At 36.1% G+C, this 19741-nt stretch overlaps 1 protein-coding gene and 1 long non-coding RNA gene across 5 annotated transcripts in view; one reads left to right on the top strand and one right to left on the bottom strand.

Annotated features, from left to right (window-relative positions):
* NUBPL (nucleotide binding protein like) overlaps positions 1–19741 on the top strand; it is a 212309-nt gene that overhangs the window by 138106 nt on the left and 54462 nt on the right. For all 3 annotated transcript variants that reach the window (XM_032848885.1, XM_032848884.1, XM_032848886.1), the window contains one exon: positions 14826–14919. In XM_032848885.1, the coding sequence (XP_032704776.1) occupies positions 14826–14919 (94 nt within the window). The remainder of the gene's footprint in view (positions 1–14825; positions 14920–19741) is intronic.
* On the bottom strand, positions 1816–17543 carry LOC116861950. Of its 2 annotated transcripts, XR_004381573.1 has the most exons (4): positions 17517–17543; positions 15775–15807; positions 2384–2537; positions 1816–1912 (listed from the first exon to the last, which is right to left on the bottom strand). It is a non-coding gene; the product is annotated as an uncharacterized LOC116861950 (long non-coding RNA). The 2 variants fall into 2 exon arrangements; XR_004381572.1 differs by lacking the exons at positions 15775–15807; positions 17517–17543 and adding an exon at positions 7071–7108.

Genomic DNA, 19741 nt, shown 5'->3' with positions numbered 1-19741 from the left:
GAATGATTAGTTCTTGAAAGAGCCAGACACTAATAGCTTCATTAGTAGTTGGTTTTTCCTTCAGTCTGTTGGGCCATCAATAGACAAGTCTGCTTCTATGGTGGTCATGTCTATAGCACCTCCGAGTATAGAACCCAGGGCCTACAAACCGTCCATAATTGTCAGTGCTGATTTTGGGTGCTTCATATTTCTGTGAATGATATGTCAGTTTTAATGCTTTCAGTTGTTTGAAAAGAAGACAAATTTAGGGTATTGATGAAAGTTTTATGTGCAGAACTTTGCTGCCACAATTATTTAGTAATGTAAATGCAATCAGATCCAGTTTTTTTTATGGATGTGTTGATACTATGTATAGGAGCCTCTGTGGCCCATACTGCTAATGGGTGTGGATAGCCCTCCACTGAGGCAAGAATATTAGGATTTTTACTGCAAAACATTTTTGCATTTGAACATCTGATTTTGGAACATATAGTTTTTTGATTTATAGATATATGCTACTGAGCTTAGTTTATATATAGTGTTTGGTCAAATATCTGTCATAAGCCTAAGATAAATGCTGATTGAAAGAGCCTAGCTGAGGAATGTTTTAACTGGTTATTCTTGGGTTTTCTTCATGAATCACTTGTGTAGCTTTCCTTCACAAAACGGTGAAATTTATACTCTGAGCTTTTATCAAGAGTCAATGTAAGAAACATCTATGTCTCTACTTCTTTTGGAGGCTGATGGAGAAGGAATGGGACAGTGAGGAAGGAGGTAACTGTCATAGAAAGGCAATACATTATATGGAAGGAATATAGGCTCTGGTGCCAGAGGGCCATCAGTTCTGATGTCTGGTGCCAAAGGCCTTCAATTCTGGTGGTGGGAGGATGTGAAGTGTCTCTTTTAATTACCTCTGTGTTTTCCAAAAAAATAAGACATTTATTGGGTTTATGGACCCGGCACTGTGCTTGGCCTGAAGGTACAAAAGTAAGACTTGTCCTCTGCCCTTAAAAGAACAATTCATTATTTAATAGTAAGATAGGAGTATGACCCTGTTGCTAAACAACATTTCTTTTTTTTTTTAATTTTTTTTTTTTTTAATTTGACAGAGATCACAAGTAGGCGGAGAGGCAGGCAGAGAGAGAGAAGAGGAAGCAGACTCCCCACTGAGCAGAGAGCCCGATGTGGGGCTCGATCCCAGGACCCTGAGACCATGACCTGAGTCGAAGGCAGAGGCTTTAACCCACTGAGCCACCCAGGCGCCCCCTAAACATTTCTTTCAGTTTTTTTCTTGGTGTCCAAGTTTTAGCCTTAGTTTTCTCATTGTAGAGGTGGCCCTTTGTGTTTTTTCATGTGTTGACTGGGGAATTGAGAGAGAGAGGAGAGGTAGTGATTGGTTTGATTGATTGATTCAAGCCATTAGCTAACATTTTGTGTTGGGAATCTATACGTATTTCTTTATTCTGGTTTACTGTATTATATATTAATATTTCAGAATTACTGAGATAATACTTGAATCAAGGAGTTAATTCTGTACATCTTGCTTGCTGGTATCAGAGTAGCTTGGTCAGAACATCAACCTTTAATTTTGTTTGTTCATTTACAACTAGTTTGCACTTTTATTTTTTTTTTTTTAAGATTTATTTATTTAGGGGAGAAAGAGCACACACACAGGTACAGGAAGGGGCAGAGGGAGAGAGAGAGAATCCCCAGAAGACTCTGTGTTGAGCATGGAGGCTGACGTGGGGTTCTATCTCATGACGATGAGATCATGACCTGAGCCAAAACCGGGAGTCAGAGGCTTAACCGACTGAACCACCCAGGCACCCATCTGGTTTGCAGTTTTAAATATGAGACTCAAATGTCAGACTATGCCTGTTTTCATGCAATTCTTCAAAAGTTTGGATACATCATATAAAATTATTTCTTCCAACTGTAGGAAAAACAAGATTATCATATTAAAATGTGGCTTAAAATCATAGTCTGATTAATATTAATCTAATTGATAACAAAGATTTTTAAACTGGCAGCCATGATATTTGAAACATATTTGAAATAAAAATGACTTATCTGGACACTGGTACTGAAACTAAGACTGAGAAAATATATTCCAAATAATCTATATTTATCATTATTATCTTATTTGAGAAACCATCACTTACTAAGTAGTTAGTTTATATATAGAACACAGATCTGTGTTGAGTTTCACCATGATCCAATTATTTTTCTTCTGTTTTGTAGCGTGGCTTACACCTCAGACACTGGTCTGCATTCTGTTATGTACGTGCCACTGGAGGCAGGGATAGAGCAGGGAATATTGGAGTTCAAGTCCTATTGATTTATGGGTTTGGGGCATAATTTTTGTTTGAGAAGGTTATGATGATACTTAGCTAGGTAATATTACCTTTCTAGTTGTATAGAGAGCAAAGTGAGATCTAGAAAGATGACTTTCATCAAGATGACAAGTGATGTACTAAGTGGTTTGCTTATTGTCCTCTTTTCCCAGCTTCACGAGGGCAGAAACTTCAGGTTTCTTGTTCATTGCGCATTCTTAGTGTCTAGAACAGTGGTGGGCACATGTAAATGTTAGTATTAATTTCTTAGAGTTAAACCTTGTAAGAATTATCCTCTGTACTTGCTTGTGTATAGTCTGTCTTTAAGCATGTATATTAATGTGTGATCTATAATATTAAGATAAATGTGAGCACACTAGATACCTTTTCAGGTAAGAACAACTTCTAGATACATTGCTATGTTCACTTGCTCATCAGGGTACAAGATTATTACGAACAAGCCTAGATATAATGACCAGTGTGCTTAAATGAGAATGAAGGAACAGCTGCTCTTTTAATGGTCTTTTAATGAGATGCATAAAATTCGGTCCATTTTCCTATTTCTTTGCAATTTAGTGATCTCAGGTTTCTTAGATGTCTTTTGGGTACTTCTGAAGTAATTATGTAGTTTAGGAAGTTGGAAATTGCTGAAGCTGATGAGATGGGAATTAGGTGGTTTTATGTGTTTATTTTTTCCCCAATCCTCAAACCTGTTTCCCATCTATTATCTGTATCATCTCCATCTCTATTCTCATAAATGTATTCCTTAATTTTTCTCAAAATCCTTTGTGCTAAAAGTAGTTATAGTTTAAAGCTGCTGCGTTATTTAGTTCTCATTAGGAAGTCATTTATAACAGTATATTTTTGTTTTTCTCTATAGCTTTGTAGATGGCAGGTCTACTTAACAGGAACAAGGTAGAGGTCACTAAAATGTAGAAATTTAATACGTTCAAACAACATGTATGACTTCTTTTCTGCTCACTTCTTTGCCCTTATTTTTAGTCATTTACATATTTTTAAATTGTGTTGTGACTGAATATTTTCATGCTTAGTAGTATTTGCTCATGAGAAATTTTCCTTTAATTTGCAAAAAGCTATTTAACTGCTTATGTCATCTAGGCATATGGAAAAGATATTTTTAAGTTACTTATTTCAATCATTTTGGAATGTGGTGACCTCAGAAATGGGCAAATATTTTCTTAGCATTTAGTTAAAAGAATAAACATGGTATGCTCATTGAGAGAAATTTAAATTTTGACTTTATGATAAGACAAGCTTCCCTTTGATTTTTTTCAGTGTTAATACTATTGCTTAATTACCCAGTGCCACCTTTTTTAAATCTATGATCTCATTTCCTCTTCAGATAAAAACCTCTATAAAGTGGACAAAGGTTTTTTTTATTATCCCTATTTTGTGGAGTAAGTTTTGGGCAAGACATTTGACTTCTTAGTTTCATTTTCTTTATCTGTAAAATAAGAGCAGTGGGCAAGATAATCTCCGAGGTCCTTTCAAGCTCTGTAATTCTGTGTTTATACTCTTGTAAAATGAAGGGACAGGGACACAGAGAAGTTGAGCCCTTGGCTGCGTTCAAATAATGAATTAATAATAATACCTTGATATCTGACTTTCTGATTAGCTGTTTATTGACCCTTTCCCACAATCCTTATGCCTATTACTGAAACTTTGCTGATTTCTTTTCTATTTGAAAATACAGCAGTTGGGGCGCCTGGGTGGCTCAGTGGGTTAAAGCCTCTGCCTTTGGCTCAGGTCATGATCTCAGGATCCTGGGAACGAGCCCCGCATCGGGCTCTCTGCTCAGCAGGGAGCCTTCTTCCCTCCCTCTCTCTCTCTCTGCCTGCCTCTCTGCCTACTTGTGATCTTTCTCTCTCTGTCAGATATTTTTTATCTTTTAAAAAAATAAAAATAAAAAGCTAAGATATATTTCTGCATTTTCAAGTTAAATTTTTATAATTTAGTAGATACTCATTCATGTTTTTAAAAGGGGGAGTTCTTATAAATACCAATTCCCATGGCAACTAAAAACAAATCAGAAGAGAAAGCATATCTGAAGTTATATAGTATGAGTGATAAGTAAATCAGAAGTAATCCAGTCTCACATGTAGCAAAAAAAAAAAAAAAAAGGATTTTTTTTTTTTTTTGAGATTATGTATTTATTTGAGGGAGAGTGAGAGAAAGCAGGAGAGGGTTTGAGTGGGGGGAGGGGCAGAGGGAGCAAGAGAGGAGCCCAATGACAGGGGCTGCATTCCAGGACCCAGGGATCATGACCTTAGCCAACGGCAGACACTTAACTGGCAGCCATCCAGGTGTCCTGGAAATATTTAAAAAAAAATTTTTTTTTTTTTTTTTTTTTTTTTTTTAGTATAGTTGAGGTGCAGTGTTATGTTACTTTCAGGTATACAACAAGTTTATACATTATGCTCTGTTCACCACAAGTGTAACTACCATCTGTCCCTATGCATCATATTACTTATTATTGCCTATATTCCTTATGCTGTGCCTTTTATTTCCATGACTTATTTATTCCATAACTGGAAGCTTGTATTTCCCACTCCCCTTTACTTATTTTGCTCAGCCCCCTACCTTCCTCTCCTCTGATAATCATTTGTTCTCTATGTTTATAGGTCTAATTCTGTTTTTTGTTTGTTTATTCATTTGTTTTGTTTTTATTTTTTATTTTTTTTTGTTTTTGAATTCTACATATAAATGAAATCATATGGTCTGTCTCATTTCACTTACCATAATACCCTCTAGGCCCACCCATGTTGTCTCAAATGGCAAGATCTCATTTTTTTTTTACGCAGATTTTCTGACTGCGTAATATTGCATTCCATACTACATCTTCCTTAATCTGTCTATCACTGGATAAGAAAGATTCTTAAGTGACAATTTTCTTCTATCCTTTTATTGATCCAAATTTGTATTTGAGTGTGTAATAAGCATTGGAATGATTTGAGCTTTCTTTTATTGGCTGAGTATATATATTGCTATCATGAGTGTTTATAGAAAGAAGTTTTATATTATTTGGAAAGTTAGATTAGACTTCTCAACCTTTAAGGGTTTGTGATTGAATTCCTTCCTGTTCCTCACCTCAGTGACAATCCCTTCCACAACTTTTCAGGATTGTATCGATCTTGTAAATTATGACATTTTATATAGATATAACACATTAATTTCTAGATGAGCTAGGATGAGGTATTTTAGGATGGCAATCAGAGTAGATTGTAGTTCAGTACAATTTTAAATATAAGTTCTTTGAAAAATTCAGCTTAATTTTCTAAAGGCAATATGATCACTATAAAATTTATTCAGTATAACAAGTAACATTTAGGTTTTTTTTTTTTTTAAGATTTTATTTATTTATTTGACACAGAGAGAGAGAGATCATGAGTAGGCAGAGACAGGCAGAGAGTCTGATGCGGGGCCCGATCCCAGGACCCTGAGATCGTGACCCGAGCCGAAGGCAGAGGCTTTAACACACTGAGCCACCCAAGCACCACTAGTTTTTTTGTTTTTATATAAAATATCCCCTTTTTGGGGAAAAAAGGAGCTTGTTTTGTTATTTTGATGCTTTGGGATAAAAATAGCTTTTATTCACTTTTCCATATAAAATGCCTCATAAATATTTTTCAATTGAAACAAGTAAATCATAGTCACAATTTTTTTTTAAGTAGTTGGAAAGAAATTTAGTGTAAAACACTTTATTTTACTATTGAGAAAACTGAGGTCCAGTTTAACTGAGGTTAATTCTCTGACCCATGGTTATATAGCTAATTAGGAACAAAGATGATTGGAATTTAGATATGCCAATTATCAAACTAAAACCCTTTTATTTGATGAGTAGGTATCTGGATTCTTTTCTGTACTCAGCTAGATTCATAGTCTAGATTTTTGCCGAACTCCTTCTTTACAGTGCTGTTTTTTTTTTTTTTTAAACATTGTGATAATTTCTGAACCAGAATTTAAAACCCAAAAGCTGCATTATAGTAGCTCACACTTAAAATACAATGGCATATGGAACTACAGTTTCTCACAGTTGGTTTCCTACTTGATATGATTTAGATCTGTAAATTTTTAGAATAAAATCTGATCCAGTTTCAAAAATATTATGTTCAAAATCTGTAGGTATTTTAAAAAAAATCTTTATTTACTTTCTCTTTTTAGTCTCTATAAGTTATTTACTTTGATTTAAACAATTACTCCACATAATTCTTTTGTATAAATGGTTGAATTATGTTTATTGATTTAAAATAAAACCAAAATTTAATAGTAGATTATCGAAAGCTAAATTATTCTTTAACAGCTCAAAGGAAATTTATAGTTAACATTTCTATGGTTACTAGACCCTTGCTCTGTAACGTAAAACACTTTTAAAGGATCATATAAGCAAAGAATACGAACTATGACATACCATAAAAAAAATCTCAGAAGTAAAAGAAACATTATAATTAACCAGAAAAGGAAAAAAATAGAGGAAGTGAATGAATTCTTCTATTTCTTACTTCTATTATCTAAGTAAATAATTTTCTCTGGGTCTGTAAACTTCGTTTTATATATCTATTTTATTTTACACTGAAGAAGTGATACAGAAAAGTTAATATGTTCTTGTGGTAATTAGTTTTGCTAGCAGAACTCTTCAGGGGCTTAGAGAATAGTGATGCTGTACCCCGTTCTGTGGGAGACTGGGAATATGACTTGAGTCGCACAGATCAGGATTTGTATCACCACTCCACCACTTACCAACAGCTTGACCTTGGGCAACTTTCTTAACTTCTCTAATCCTTAGTATTTTTATCTGTAAAATAGTGATCATAATGCCTCTTTTATAGTATTTTGTAATCATGTCTGTAAAAAGTATTTGTGCCTGTCTAATAATAAGCTCTCACTAATAGTTCTTTTCCCCCTGCTCTCCTTTACCTACCTATAGACCTACTCTCCACCTCTTCCCTCTTCACTGGTCCAGTTCCCCCTGATAGACTAAGGCTCTAAAGTAGGACTTCACATGGCGAGTAACTGAACTAAATAAACACAACAGGGGCAGCTCTTCACATTATTCCTGGCTAGTGCCTTGGGCAGGCTGGTCTCCTGGAGCAAATACCCCCAATTTCTATATCCTTAATAACTGGACAATGACTGTGCATTCTCTTAGTGAGGCTCCTTGCAGCTTTTATGGCAGCTATAATCCTGCTCCTTTAGGACCTTGAATTCTCCCCCAATACAGTGTTTTTTTCTTTCTTTTTTTTTTTTAAGATTTTATTTATTTATTTGACAGATAGAGATCACAAGTAGGCAGAGAGGCAGGCAGAGAGAGGAGGAAGCAGGCTCCCTGCTGAGCAGAGAGCCCGATTTGGGGCTCGATCCCAGGACCCTGAGATCATGACTTGAGCCGAAGGCAGAGGCTTAACCCACCGAGCCACCCAGGGGCCACTACAGTGTTTTTTTTCTAAGAATATTCTTTTAAAGAATATTATAGTTTTCCATGTTAAAGAAAGTACTACATATATAAATGTATTTTATAAACTATACCAAATTATGTTAATAAAGTGATTTATTACTCCTACTTTAAAAAAAGAAATTCTGCGGTTCCAGCCTTTGGGTGTATGGGAAGAGTTTTAAATTTTTTTAAGCAATTTTTTAAAAATAAAATATCTTGATTCTCAGGTTTATAATATTTTAGGGTTTTTTTTTTTGGGTACCAGGCCTGTCCTTCACTAAGCTCTGCTTCTAGGTTATGTACATCGGTATGTATTAGCAGTTGGCCTACAGCAGGACTCTAGAAAACTTAGAGAGATAGTCCCATAATGAACTAAAATACTCTTTCTTTTGTGGTAGTGTCATTGTTTTTATGTTGTGAGGTTTTACTGTTTTAGCTGTAGTATGGATTTACATGGGCATCTGTGGGCTGGCCTGGGAATTGGATAATCTTTTAAATATTATTTCAGAAACTGGGTACAGAGTTACCAGAGATTGATGCATATATCCACTTTTAGACAAGAAGTCTTCTTTGAATTGATGCTGTCTCCATGTTGTCAGGGCCAGTCTGCCCTAGACCTCTGCTAAACCAACTGAGAAAACAAGAGATGATTTAAGGAAAAGATGAAGAGTAAAGTTTCTCTTCTCTTTGCTCTCAGAACATTACTGCTGTAGCTTGGGTTGGTAGTACCTTGGAGGTATTTATTCAGGTATCTTCCTGTCTCGCCTGCCAGCACTCACACATACACCTTTACTTATAGAAAGGAACATATGTGAAAATGGATTAGAGAACTTTATCATCTAAAAGATGTGGATATATTAGGGAAAACATTTGTATCATTATAACTTGAATAATTTTTTTCTTATTTTATAATTGGGTCAGCTATCTCATCAAAATAATCTTCATGGTTAAATTTATTATATTTTATTTTTTTTTCACAATTCAGTAAGCCCATCAACTCAAGTAGAAATCTTTTGCTATTCAGATTTTATTCCTATTGTAGTATTTATATCTAAATCCACTTCCGTAGCAATTTTCTTCTTGTAACCAAAATAAAATATTGTATGATTTTATGAATAGGCCACTGGACGGAGCAAAAATATGGTTCAGATTTAGAGAGAACCACTCTATGTTCTATTTTAGGTTTATTTGTATATAAAAGGTGCCTCACATGGCAAATTTTAATTTTAGTGATATAAAATTGTAAAGGGCAACTTGACTCATAGAATCACTCCGTGGATGTTGATGGAAAACTGACTAGGCATTATGAGGAGATTGGATGTGGAGGCAGATTCCAGAGATTAATAAAGAATAGACTCTTCCTTCAGGGATCTTACACTGAAGTTGGGGAAATAGCTATGTATAAAAAAATAAGTACCCTAGAATTTTTAGAACTTGAAGGCCCAGTAAAAACCTGGAAGTTAGTTGAATTGAAAATCCTGGGAGCTTGGTAATTTGCCTGACAATTTGTCCATGGGCCTGAGATAAGGTTAGCTGCATCTCCTGTCCTATCCTAGTAGTGGCATGGTTTCATGTCTGGGATTCCAAGCAAAGCACAAGTATTGTTCTGTTTCCTATTTGGGTAGTACTGTGCCTAACTAGAGTTGGAGAACCAGGAAATCAGAGACAGATGGAAGAACTTAGTCATAGGACAGATGTAGCAACAGATACATGGCCAGAATCAGACATAGGAACACCACCTTGAGATCTACTAATTATGAGTCAAAGTAGGCATAAGAGTCAAAACCCAACTCTACAGAAGTAATTAAGAGCAGATTGGAAGGGAACAGACAGTGTCTGGCCCAGCTCAACTAACTTTAAGAATTGGCCTTCTCACTTACGGAATCAGCGCCTTATAAATGGGCTGCCTGTACACAGCCCACTTTTAATTATTCAATCTAGATTTTTTCCCATTTATCTTGCTTTTTGATTTCTCTATTTGTTCTTTAGTTACACCTTTTTCCTTGCCCTTGGGAGTTTAATTCTTCTTGGCCACTACTTTTACTCCATCAGGCTATAGCTCTGCCTCTCTTTCTTGGCAATGATTTTCCTCCCTGATTCCACAGGGCCCAGGGTCTCCCCAACTGATGTTATCTTCATCTGGCTCATATTGGCCTTGCTAGCAGACCTAAGATTTCTGGGACATTTCATCTTTGCTTTGGAGAAGCGTATGTTGACCCTGTGGTACTTAAATTGTCTAGTGATGATGATGGAAACTGCTACCCTAGAGGCTGACTGTGGTAAACTGCTTGAGCCAGCTAGGAAGCCAAAGATGGAATGCATTTGTGGGCTCTTTCTTTTCATACTTAGAGCTCAACCTACTTGCACTTAAGCTCCCAGTGTCCTCTAGAGTGAGGCCGGATTGCTGCTGCTTCAGTCAGCTTCTTAACAGAAGTTCCCATGGAAGAAAGTGGCCCATGTTCTTTTCCCATTTATAGCACCACACTCTCCATAACTAATGTTCTGAAAAAGATAAATTACTTTATCTACCCACATAGAAGATACACTTTTATCTCCTCAGAAAGGAGGGAATTGCCTTTATTCCAGTTTTTTACTTACAGATTATCAAGCATTATTTTGAATATAAATTATCAACTATTGTTTGGAGAAGGACTATCAGCCTAAAATGACCCCAATTAGTGCTAGTTGGGAATAGTTTCCCTTCATAAGGTTGACCTCCCCCCCAGAAAAAGAAAAGAAAATAACTTAACACAGATTTGGAAATTACTCCTGGTGGCATAACTTTCAAGTGTTGAATATTTTAATAAAGTGAAAGAGCAATAAAAGAAAGGCAATAACATAAGTGGAGGTGATGTAACAATTTACAACTGCATATGTATCTATGGGACAGATGAAAAAACGATGTTCTAATGTTGTTTAAATGGCTTTGGACAAAAGCTCAGTGACTCCACTATATTTGGATACCAAAATCCCATTATCTCAAACCCTTTAGAGGTTATATGTTATTGTATAAGGGAGACATCTTGCACAGATGTCTGACCATTGATATTGTTGATCATTGGTATTGTTTTTGATCCTCCCATTATGCAATTTGTGTTCCCCTTCAGATTATTTTTTAAAGAGTATATTTATTTATTTATTTTAGAGAGAGAGTGTGTACATAAGTACCAACAAATGGAGAAGCAGAGCAGAAGGGAGAGGGTGGGGAGAGAATCTCAATCAGACTTATTGCTGAGCCCCATGCGGAGCTCAATCCCATGACCCTAAGATCCCATGACCTGAGCCAAAACCAAGTTTCAGAAGCCTGACTGAGCCCCTGAGGCATCTTCCACTTCAGATTTGATGCACATGTTTGACTTCCCAACCACATTACTGAATTCTCTGCTGTAGTGCCACCTCTTTACCTGCATGGCATCTCTGAGCTACCTTGGTAACTCTGCTTGTAGACTGATTTACTCTGTATTGATGGAATCCTTTTAGTCTGGAGCCTGAGAGAGTTTTACCAGAGGTGAGGTTGCCATGAGGCTAATGAAGTTTAAACTCCAGATTCCATGCTTACGTGGGTTCCTGTGGGATGCTGGGAGTTGTAGAATGCTCCAGGTGGAGAGAGGAAGCAGGTTGCAGTCAGGAAGCATTTCTATGTAATCATTTATGTTATTCAAGAGATCTCAGAGAAAGAAACTTGAATCTCTAAAGCTTCAGCATTTTAGGGTGATTTCTTGTCACGTTCTAAATAAATATTTATTTTTATACCTAAGTTTGCCTTTATAATTTTGTATTCTTTTTTTTTTTTTTAAGATTTTATTTATTTATTTGACAGAGAAAAAGCCAGAGAGGGAACACAAGCAGGGGGAGTGGGAGAGGAAGAAGCAGGCTTCCCACCGAGCAAGGAGTCTGATGCGGGGCTTGATCCCAGGACCCTGGGATCATGACTTGAGCCAAAGGCAGACGCTTAATGATTGAGCCACCCAGGTGCTATAATTTTGTATTCTTATTCGTAGAAGGGATTACACAAATTGTATATGCTTCAGGCCACACAGAATCCCAGTGGGATCCGCCACTGGTTTTTACTAAATGAGGTACCCGGGTATTTTGCTAGTACTTATTTACCTGCATTTAGTAACACACAGCTTATAAGAATAAACAAACACTAAGTAGAATCTAAAGAAGACCCAAATCACTCTAAAACCAATGCTTTGCTTACTCTTTTAGAAGAGAACTGGAACTTGCTGGCAGCCAGTATATTGTAGTGTTAGTACTAGTGACTGCTGTAGGACTGGAATTCACATACTGACTTGAGTTCAAGTCTGCATGCCTTTGTGGAATGCCTCCTGTGTGTGATCAAGGTGCTGGACCAGAATCATTTTTTCATTTAAATGTCATCTGAAATTGTCTTAACAGTGACGTATTTTTAGTTCCTTGGAACCCTAATAGCAGTTCTCCTTAAAGAAATAAGAAATTGGAGCCAGTGTGATAAATATGATTAAATGCCAGGGAACAACAATGATAAATTGTTGGCACCAGTCATTTGATGTTCTCTGAAGTGCAGAGGCTTGTCAGTCTGCCAGTGCTAAGAGTTTCAGTGTAGAGGATATAAAATGAAGAGTATCCTTAATCTTTTTTATAGATAGTTTCATAGATGATGGCCCTGGGTAAGTTTGGGGTAACTATTTTTCAAACCAAGGAGCCCTAAAATGAAAATGAGCTGCTTTATATTCATCATTTCATCATTGTTTTAAAATATGTCATTCAGTCAGTTATCAAATACTTGTGTTTGAGAAATATTATAAAATTCCTAAAAGACAAGTTAATATATAATGTCAGATACTGATAAATGTTTTGAAGAAAAACAAAGTCAGAGAAGGAGAGAGATTGATAGTTGGGGGTGGAGGTGCTGTTTTAGAAATGCTATACTGACCTCCTAGCTATTCCTTGAATTTGCAAAGCAGACCCTCACTGGTTAGAACCTTTTTTGCACTTGCTATTGCTTCTGCCTGGAAAGCTTTGTTTCTTTCAGTCAACTGCTTTAGTTATTTTCTGACTTCATTCACTTTAAAGTAGTACCTTCCACCACCATTCTATTATTATTCCCTACTGTATAAGTGTATCTTTACCATTTGACCTTGGGAATCAAAGAGATTAAAAAAAAAATTCTTGGGGTACCTGGTTGGTTTAGTTGGTTAAGCATCTGCTTTCGGCTCAGGTCATGATCTCAGGGTCCTGGGATGGAGCCCCATATCTCGGGTTCCCTGCTCAGCAGGGAGTCTGCTTGTCTGTCTCCCCCCACCCCCGGCTAGTGTTCTTGCACGCTTTCTCTCTCTCAAATAAATAAAGAAAATCTTTTTTTTTAAAAAGAGCAGTTCTTTGATAAATCCTTTGCTTTCTGAATTCTTACTACTTGCTCTCAGAAATTCAGATATTAAAGAGGTTTTTAACATATCTCTTTCTATTTAATCTATATATCTGAATTAAGAACCAAGTAATTTTTTATAGTAAAGGAACTTACTTTCTTCATAGCACTTTGTACCTTCTGATTTGTCTTTCTGTTTGTCTGCCTGACTCCCTCACTCATTCCACAGTGGCAGTGGAAAGGCTGGGACTTTGTTTTGTCCGCTGCTCTATCCCCATCACCTGCAACAGTGCCTGGTACCCAATTAATTCTCAATAAATATGTGTTGAATATATGTGTTAATAGATGAATGAACCATTGCTCTCTAGCTATGTTGATCTTCTTTCACTTGCTTACATTTACTAACCTCTTTCCTTTGCAGAGGTTATTTCATTATATGCTTGATATCTGTCTCCTTCTATATGATAAATTCTGTGCAGTTAGAGACCATGGAACCATTTAGTTATTAGTACCTAACTTAATGCCTAATATGTAGTAGGTACTGAAACATTCAATGGGTGAATGATTGAATGAATGAATGATTAGGAGAAGTACCTAGAAGGAACACCATATCTAATCTAATGGAAGTTAAGGGAAGTGACTTTCAAGCTGGGATCTGAAGAGTGAGGATCAATTAGCAGGTGAAGAAGACCAGGCAGAGTGTTCTGGAGCTTCAGCTCAGATTTTATCCTGAAGGCAATTGAAGAATTTTAAACAAAAAAGTGGCACTATCAGACTTGTATTTTAGATGGACCATTTTTCAGCAGTGTTAGGAACAGGCTGGGTGGACAGTGTCAAAGTGGAGAGTCTGGTTGGGAAGCTTTGGTGATACATGGTTGTGTTCTCTATTGGGTTCTTGGCAATGGGGAAAGAGATAAGTATATACACTTGAGAGATTTTCAGAAGGTAGAATAAGTGACTGGGGCTAGTGAGAGAAAGGGAGGAGTTAAATATGATTCCAAGCTTCCACCTTTGGCAAATGAGAAGAACATAGGGCTATTCACTGAGACTGTTTACTCAGAGGGAGTAGCCATCTCAGGAGAAAAGAGTCTGAGGAGCCCTTAAGACCTATCTAATCTGAGGCTGAGCCTTAAGAACTTGGTAATATAGCTGAATTTTCTAGGTAAAGATACCTAGAAAGATGCCCGGAAGGAAATAATCAAAATGTTAATAGTATTGGAAGTCTAGTTATGTTTCTAAATTTTTCCTAAGTTTTGCTTATCATTATTAGTGTGTTTTATGAAGGAAAAAGTTCATAAACAGTTATATTAGGATCTTCAATAGGAAATGCTGTACCACAAAATCCAAGGACACAAAGCTAAGGCCTTCCTAGGCTATTCCTAATGAAAATAAAGTAATGGTCCTGAATAGAAGCCCACTGTGGAATGGGTTCACCTTTTGTGTGTGTGTGTGTATGTGTGTGTTGAGGGTAGGGTAAGAGGGGAGTGGTCATTGGGAAATTTAACCTTTTCATTCAGAGAAGGTCTTCTGGAGCCGGGAAGTGTCTCTCATTTATTCAATTATCCTTAACCTTCAACATAGTCCCTGATGGTAATGGTTTAAGTGAAAACTATTATTTTAGATTTGGTTATTAATACATTTATTTTTGTTCATATCACTATTCACGGTAATTGTTATACAGTGAAATTATTTGTTTCATCTTGGTTTTTAGGTAGATTGGGGCCAACTCAACTATTTAGTTGTTGACTTGCCACCAGGAACTGGAGATGTGCAGTTATCAGTCACACAGAATATTCCCATTTCAGGTAATCTTAAACCTTAAAGTAATTTGTGCTGTCTTTATTGTTTTGCTATTGCCATATAGAAAAACTTTATGACAGGCAAACATTTTTATGTCTTCAAAAATAGTTATTCATAAATTTTTATTTAGAGATCAGATTCATAAATTAAATTTTTCAAAATATTACCAGAATGAGTGTGTTTACAAAAACATAAAGACATTTTGAAAAGGTGGTGATATAAATCTGTGTTCTAGAAAAACAATAACACTTAAATATTGCTTGGGTAGAACATGACTGGCTCACAGCTGTCCTGCAGTGACAGCATAGTGCCTGCTCCATGGCAGGCACTCAGTAAATATTTATTGAGTAAATACTGAATGTGAGTAAATATTAGGGAAATTTGTTTTTTGGTAAATACAAGCATGGGAAAATTTTATATTCAGCTAATTATTTAATGCTAACCTTAAGAGAACAATAGACATATTAGCTTTACATCAACTACCCAGTTTTTCATTATGGTAGTGGATATCTTTTCCGTGATACAGAATTTAATTCAATAGTTAACTTTTATGTTGAATCTGTTTCCAAGGATTTTCCTAAATTCCAGTGGAGAAATAATTGTAAATCTCTCTCATATATAAGGACTTTGGGAAAATAATGAAATTTTAAAATGTCATTACAAATATAATATCTATTGGTAATAAATAACCAAGAAATATTACTGACAATCATCAAAAGGTTTAGAATATAGCTTTTGATAAGTTATACACATTGATTGGAAATATCAATACAACATCATTAAAATGAATTTTTTTTGACGCTGCCTCAAAAGGCAGTAACATGACTATTTTTGATATTTAAATACATTTATTACCTTACCTGAGTCTGAGACTTTTTCTTTGGTGAAGCAAGCTAGAAAGTAATGAAATGAGAGTAAATTGAAATAACAAAAGTAGTTGAATACATCTTTTTTGTAATCAGCGTACTAGATAATCTTTTTTTTTTTCCAGTAGTTTTGGGATTTGTATATTTTTGAATCCTAAGAATACTCACTAAATGTTTATTGAATAAAATGTGCTCCAGACACCTTGAAATGCCTGTTGCAGACTTCCAAAATGCTTACAGTATTATGTGGATAATATATTGGTACAATTGGGCTAAATTATTGTCTGTTCCCTGAATAGTGACTTGGTACATTGAAAAAATTTAATTTACTTCACACAGATAAACTGATATCCCCAAGCAATTTACCTTTGTTTACTCAAATAACAGCCCCTGTATTTGGACAGGATTTAAGATTATGTCACCCTATTTTTATTTGTGCTTATACTCTAAAATCAACAGTGTGTGGATTGAGGTTAAGATTTATTTCTTATATGCTAAAATTTAACCAGTAATATTTCTTTATTCCTTTCTGTTGATGAAGAGTCTGCCCTGTAACAAATAGGTCATTAATATCATCTGATAATAAAAAGCAGGGCTTTTTTGTTGTTGTAGTGGTGGTAAAACTTAGCAGGTCAGTAGTATTGAGTACATTCGTATTGTTGTGCAGCCATCACCACCATCCAACTCCAAACTTTCTCATCTTCCCAAACTGAAATTCTGTATTTGTTAAACAATAACTCTTCATTTCCTCTTCTCACTAAACCCTGATAACCACTATTCTTTCAGAAACAATATTTTTTATGTTAAGATGAGGAAATGATGGGGCACCTGGGTGGCTCAGTGGGTTAAAGCCTCTACCTTCAGCTCAGGTCATGGTCTCAGGGTTCTGGGATCGAGCCCCGCATCGGACTCTGTGCTCAGCAGGGAGCCTGCTTCCCCTTCTTTCTCTGCCTGCCTCTCTGCCTACTTGTGATCTCTCTCTGTCAAATAAATAAAAAACATCTTTAAAAAAAAAAAAGATGAGGAAATGATGAATGAGAAAAATATATGAGGAAAATCTATTTTAGATAGATAAATTTTATATATCCAGTATTGACTTTATGCTTTATTAATAAAATTTCAAATCAACAAATATTTGTCCATATAAAGATAGATGCTAAGCACTGTAGAAGATCCAAGGGTAATTAAACCACAAATATGTTCCCTAGACCAGAGTTCCATACCTTTTTTGATACTCAGAACTTTTTTGAGGTTGATCAATACATGGGTTCTCTCCAGGAAGATGTATTTGTATCTACAGAAACACTGTTTTATGTGTCATTTCAGGAGGTTCACAGTTCTTAGGTTAGAAACCCCGGCTATAGACTGTAGAACAAGGGGAAGGGCAAAAGAACAAATGGCTGCTAAGAAAAGAACTACCGTTCAGTGTGAAAAGTGCTAAATGAGAAATCTAAACCCCATGATACCAGGTCTCTCAAAGGACAAAGAGATGGACATGAAAGGATTGTAAAACACTTGGTGGAGATGAGCTTTAAAGAATAAATATGAGGGGTGCCTGGGTGGTTCAGTCTGTTAAGCATCTGCCTCTTGATTTCAGCTCAGGTCATGAACTCATGGAGGCAACTGAAGATTGTCTCTCCTCTCTCCCTCTGCCCCACCCCTGCATGTTCTCTCTTGGTCTCTGAAAAAAAAGAATAAATATGATACATTGTAGAGCATTCAAGATAGCACCATACCTTGTTTGCTTTGCTTTTTCTCACCCCAAGGGATAGAAATCAGAAAATGAAACTGAAGGTGTTTATAATTCTGTGATAGAAACACATGTTTTACTTCCCATTTTAAAAAAAGTCTGATCCATTAAAAAAAAAAAAAAATAGAGCCAGGTCCTAAAGATGCTTTTGAAAATTCATAAACTTAGTGATTTCTGGACTATGGAAGTAAAATTATTATTTATCAGTATTTTCTAAATTTTCTTTAATGAGCATGTTTTTATTTTTAATTTTAAAAAGTAAATATAGGGTGCCTGGGTGGCTCAGATGGTTAAGCATCTGCCCTTGGCTCAGGCCATGATCCCAGGGTTCTGGGATGGAGTCACGCATCAGGCTCTCCCTGCTCAGCGGGGAACCTGCTTCCCTCCTCGCCCTCTGCTGCTCCCTCTGCTTGTGCTCTTTCTCTCTCTCTCTCTCAAATAAATAAAAACAATCTTAAAAAAAAAGTAAATATAAAGCACTAATTCTTTAAGGACAGATTTCTGTATAAATTGGTACCATGATAATTGCCCATTATCAATAAACTGCCATTTAAGGGCAGTCTCTCATATATTAATTTTTATATTTAATTATCATAGGTATTATCCTTATTTTCTTAAATCTTTGAAGATTTAAGCCACTTTCCCAAGGTCACACAGTTACCGTAGTCCATAGCTGAGGCTCATATCAATTCTGATTCAGTTCAAATATCATGCTCTCAACCTGGACATAAAGCTCTTCTAATACAAAGCCCAACAACATTTGACTCACTGATTTTCGGAGTTTAGTTCTATTCCATTCAAACCCATTAGGTTGAAATTATTCTAATGTAGGTGATCTCTGATAAAAATAAATTTGTTCATGAATATGCCTAAACCTGTGCACCCCTATATGTTAAGTATCCAACCAACAGTCTGTGTTAGTGTTTACTATGTTCAGTTTTGTTTCTGTTTTGGTTCCTGAGAGATTATTTTGGGCTTCTTTAACTCATATATTCCAGGGAAGGTTTGGCGATCATTTAGAAGTAGTCTCCTTTGACCTTTAGGAGTAGAGCCCCAAATGATTCTTGAAAAGACCAGTATCATCTTTGGGCTGATCAGACTGGTCTTGGACAGTTGGCTACTTTCCAGGTGCACTGGCTCTCATATAGGATTTTAGTTATCACTGTTAATACATTCATACTGTGGGTCATTATGTCAATATTAAAATTAACAGCTATGAAAAGACTGGATTTTTTGCACTGAACATCTGTTAATTTTATACTTACAAACAAAAATCCAGCAATAAAAGTATCCTACCAAAATGATGTGTGTGGGGTTGGCTGCGGGGAAGATACATGTAATTGTGTGTGTGTGTATGCGTGTGTGTGTGTTAAAGGCTTAGTTCCTGAGGTTTGGTTTTATTCAGGCAAGTGTCATTTCATAGTTAATATATCTGAGGAAATAAAAATTGAGCTATCTCCCAGGAAGGGTACCAACCAAGGAGTTGCTGAACTGGTTTGAATTATGGCTTTCATCAACTTGTATCATCTGAAACAGCCTATCAGATTCATATCATCCTTTCTAAGCCTAAATGAATGATCTCTTCTCTAATTATGAACCTAATTTTCCTTTCCTCTTATCATTGACTTTAGAACTCTTTTAAGATACTCTGTATTCTACCTTTTCTTATGTCTCATATTCTGTAAACCATATAAGCTTTTTAGACTCCCATTTGAGCACCCTCTGTGATCTAACTTCCCGGTCCATCCTCCTAAACTCCTTCACGTAACCTGGGAGTCCCCTCCCCAAACCCTTAAGTACTCACTGCCACCTCCATCCTCCGTTTACTTCCCAAAGTTTCTGTCTTTATATACATCTGACCTTCTAATCAGTGGGTACCCAAATCCTACATGCCCTTTATTTCAAATTTCTACTTCCTGTTATCTTCCTGGAATCCCTACTTGGGAATCATTTCTCCCTCTTTGGAATTCACATAACATTTCATTTAGACCACTCTTATAGCACTTCTAATGTTCTCCATTTATAGCCTGCAAAACTGTGTTTTCTTCCGAATGTTACTCCCTGGAGGGCTAAGGATTTAATTCATCCTTGTATTTCTCACAGTGCCAAACACCGTGCCGTCCTGTAACCACTCAGTAAATGTTGAATCAGTGAATGAGTGTTTTATCTGTATGTCCGTATTATCTGCTCAACTGGGAGGTAAGCTACTTG

Source organism: Lontra canadensis, unplaced genomic scaffold, assembly GCF_010015895.1.
Source record: "Lontra canadensis isolate GAN:19392208 unplaced genomic scaffold, GSC_riverotter_1.0 scaffold214, whole genome shotgun sequence".
Classification (NCBI taxonomy): Eukaryota; Metazoa; Chordata; class Mammalia; order Carnivora; family Mustelidae; genus Lontra; species Lontra canadensis.
The sequence above is the reverse complement of the archived record's forward strand: the minus strand, read 5'-3'. Positions and strand labels throughout refer to the sequence as shown.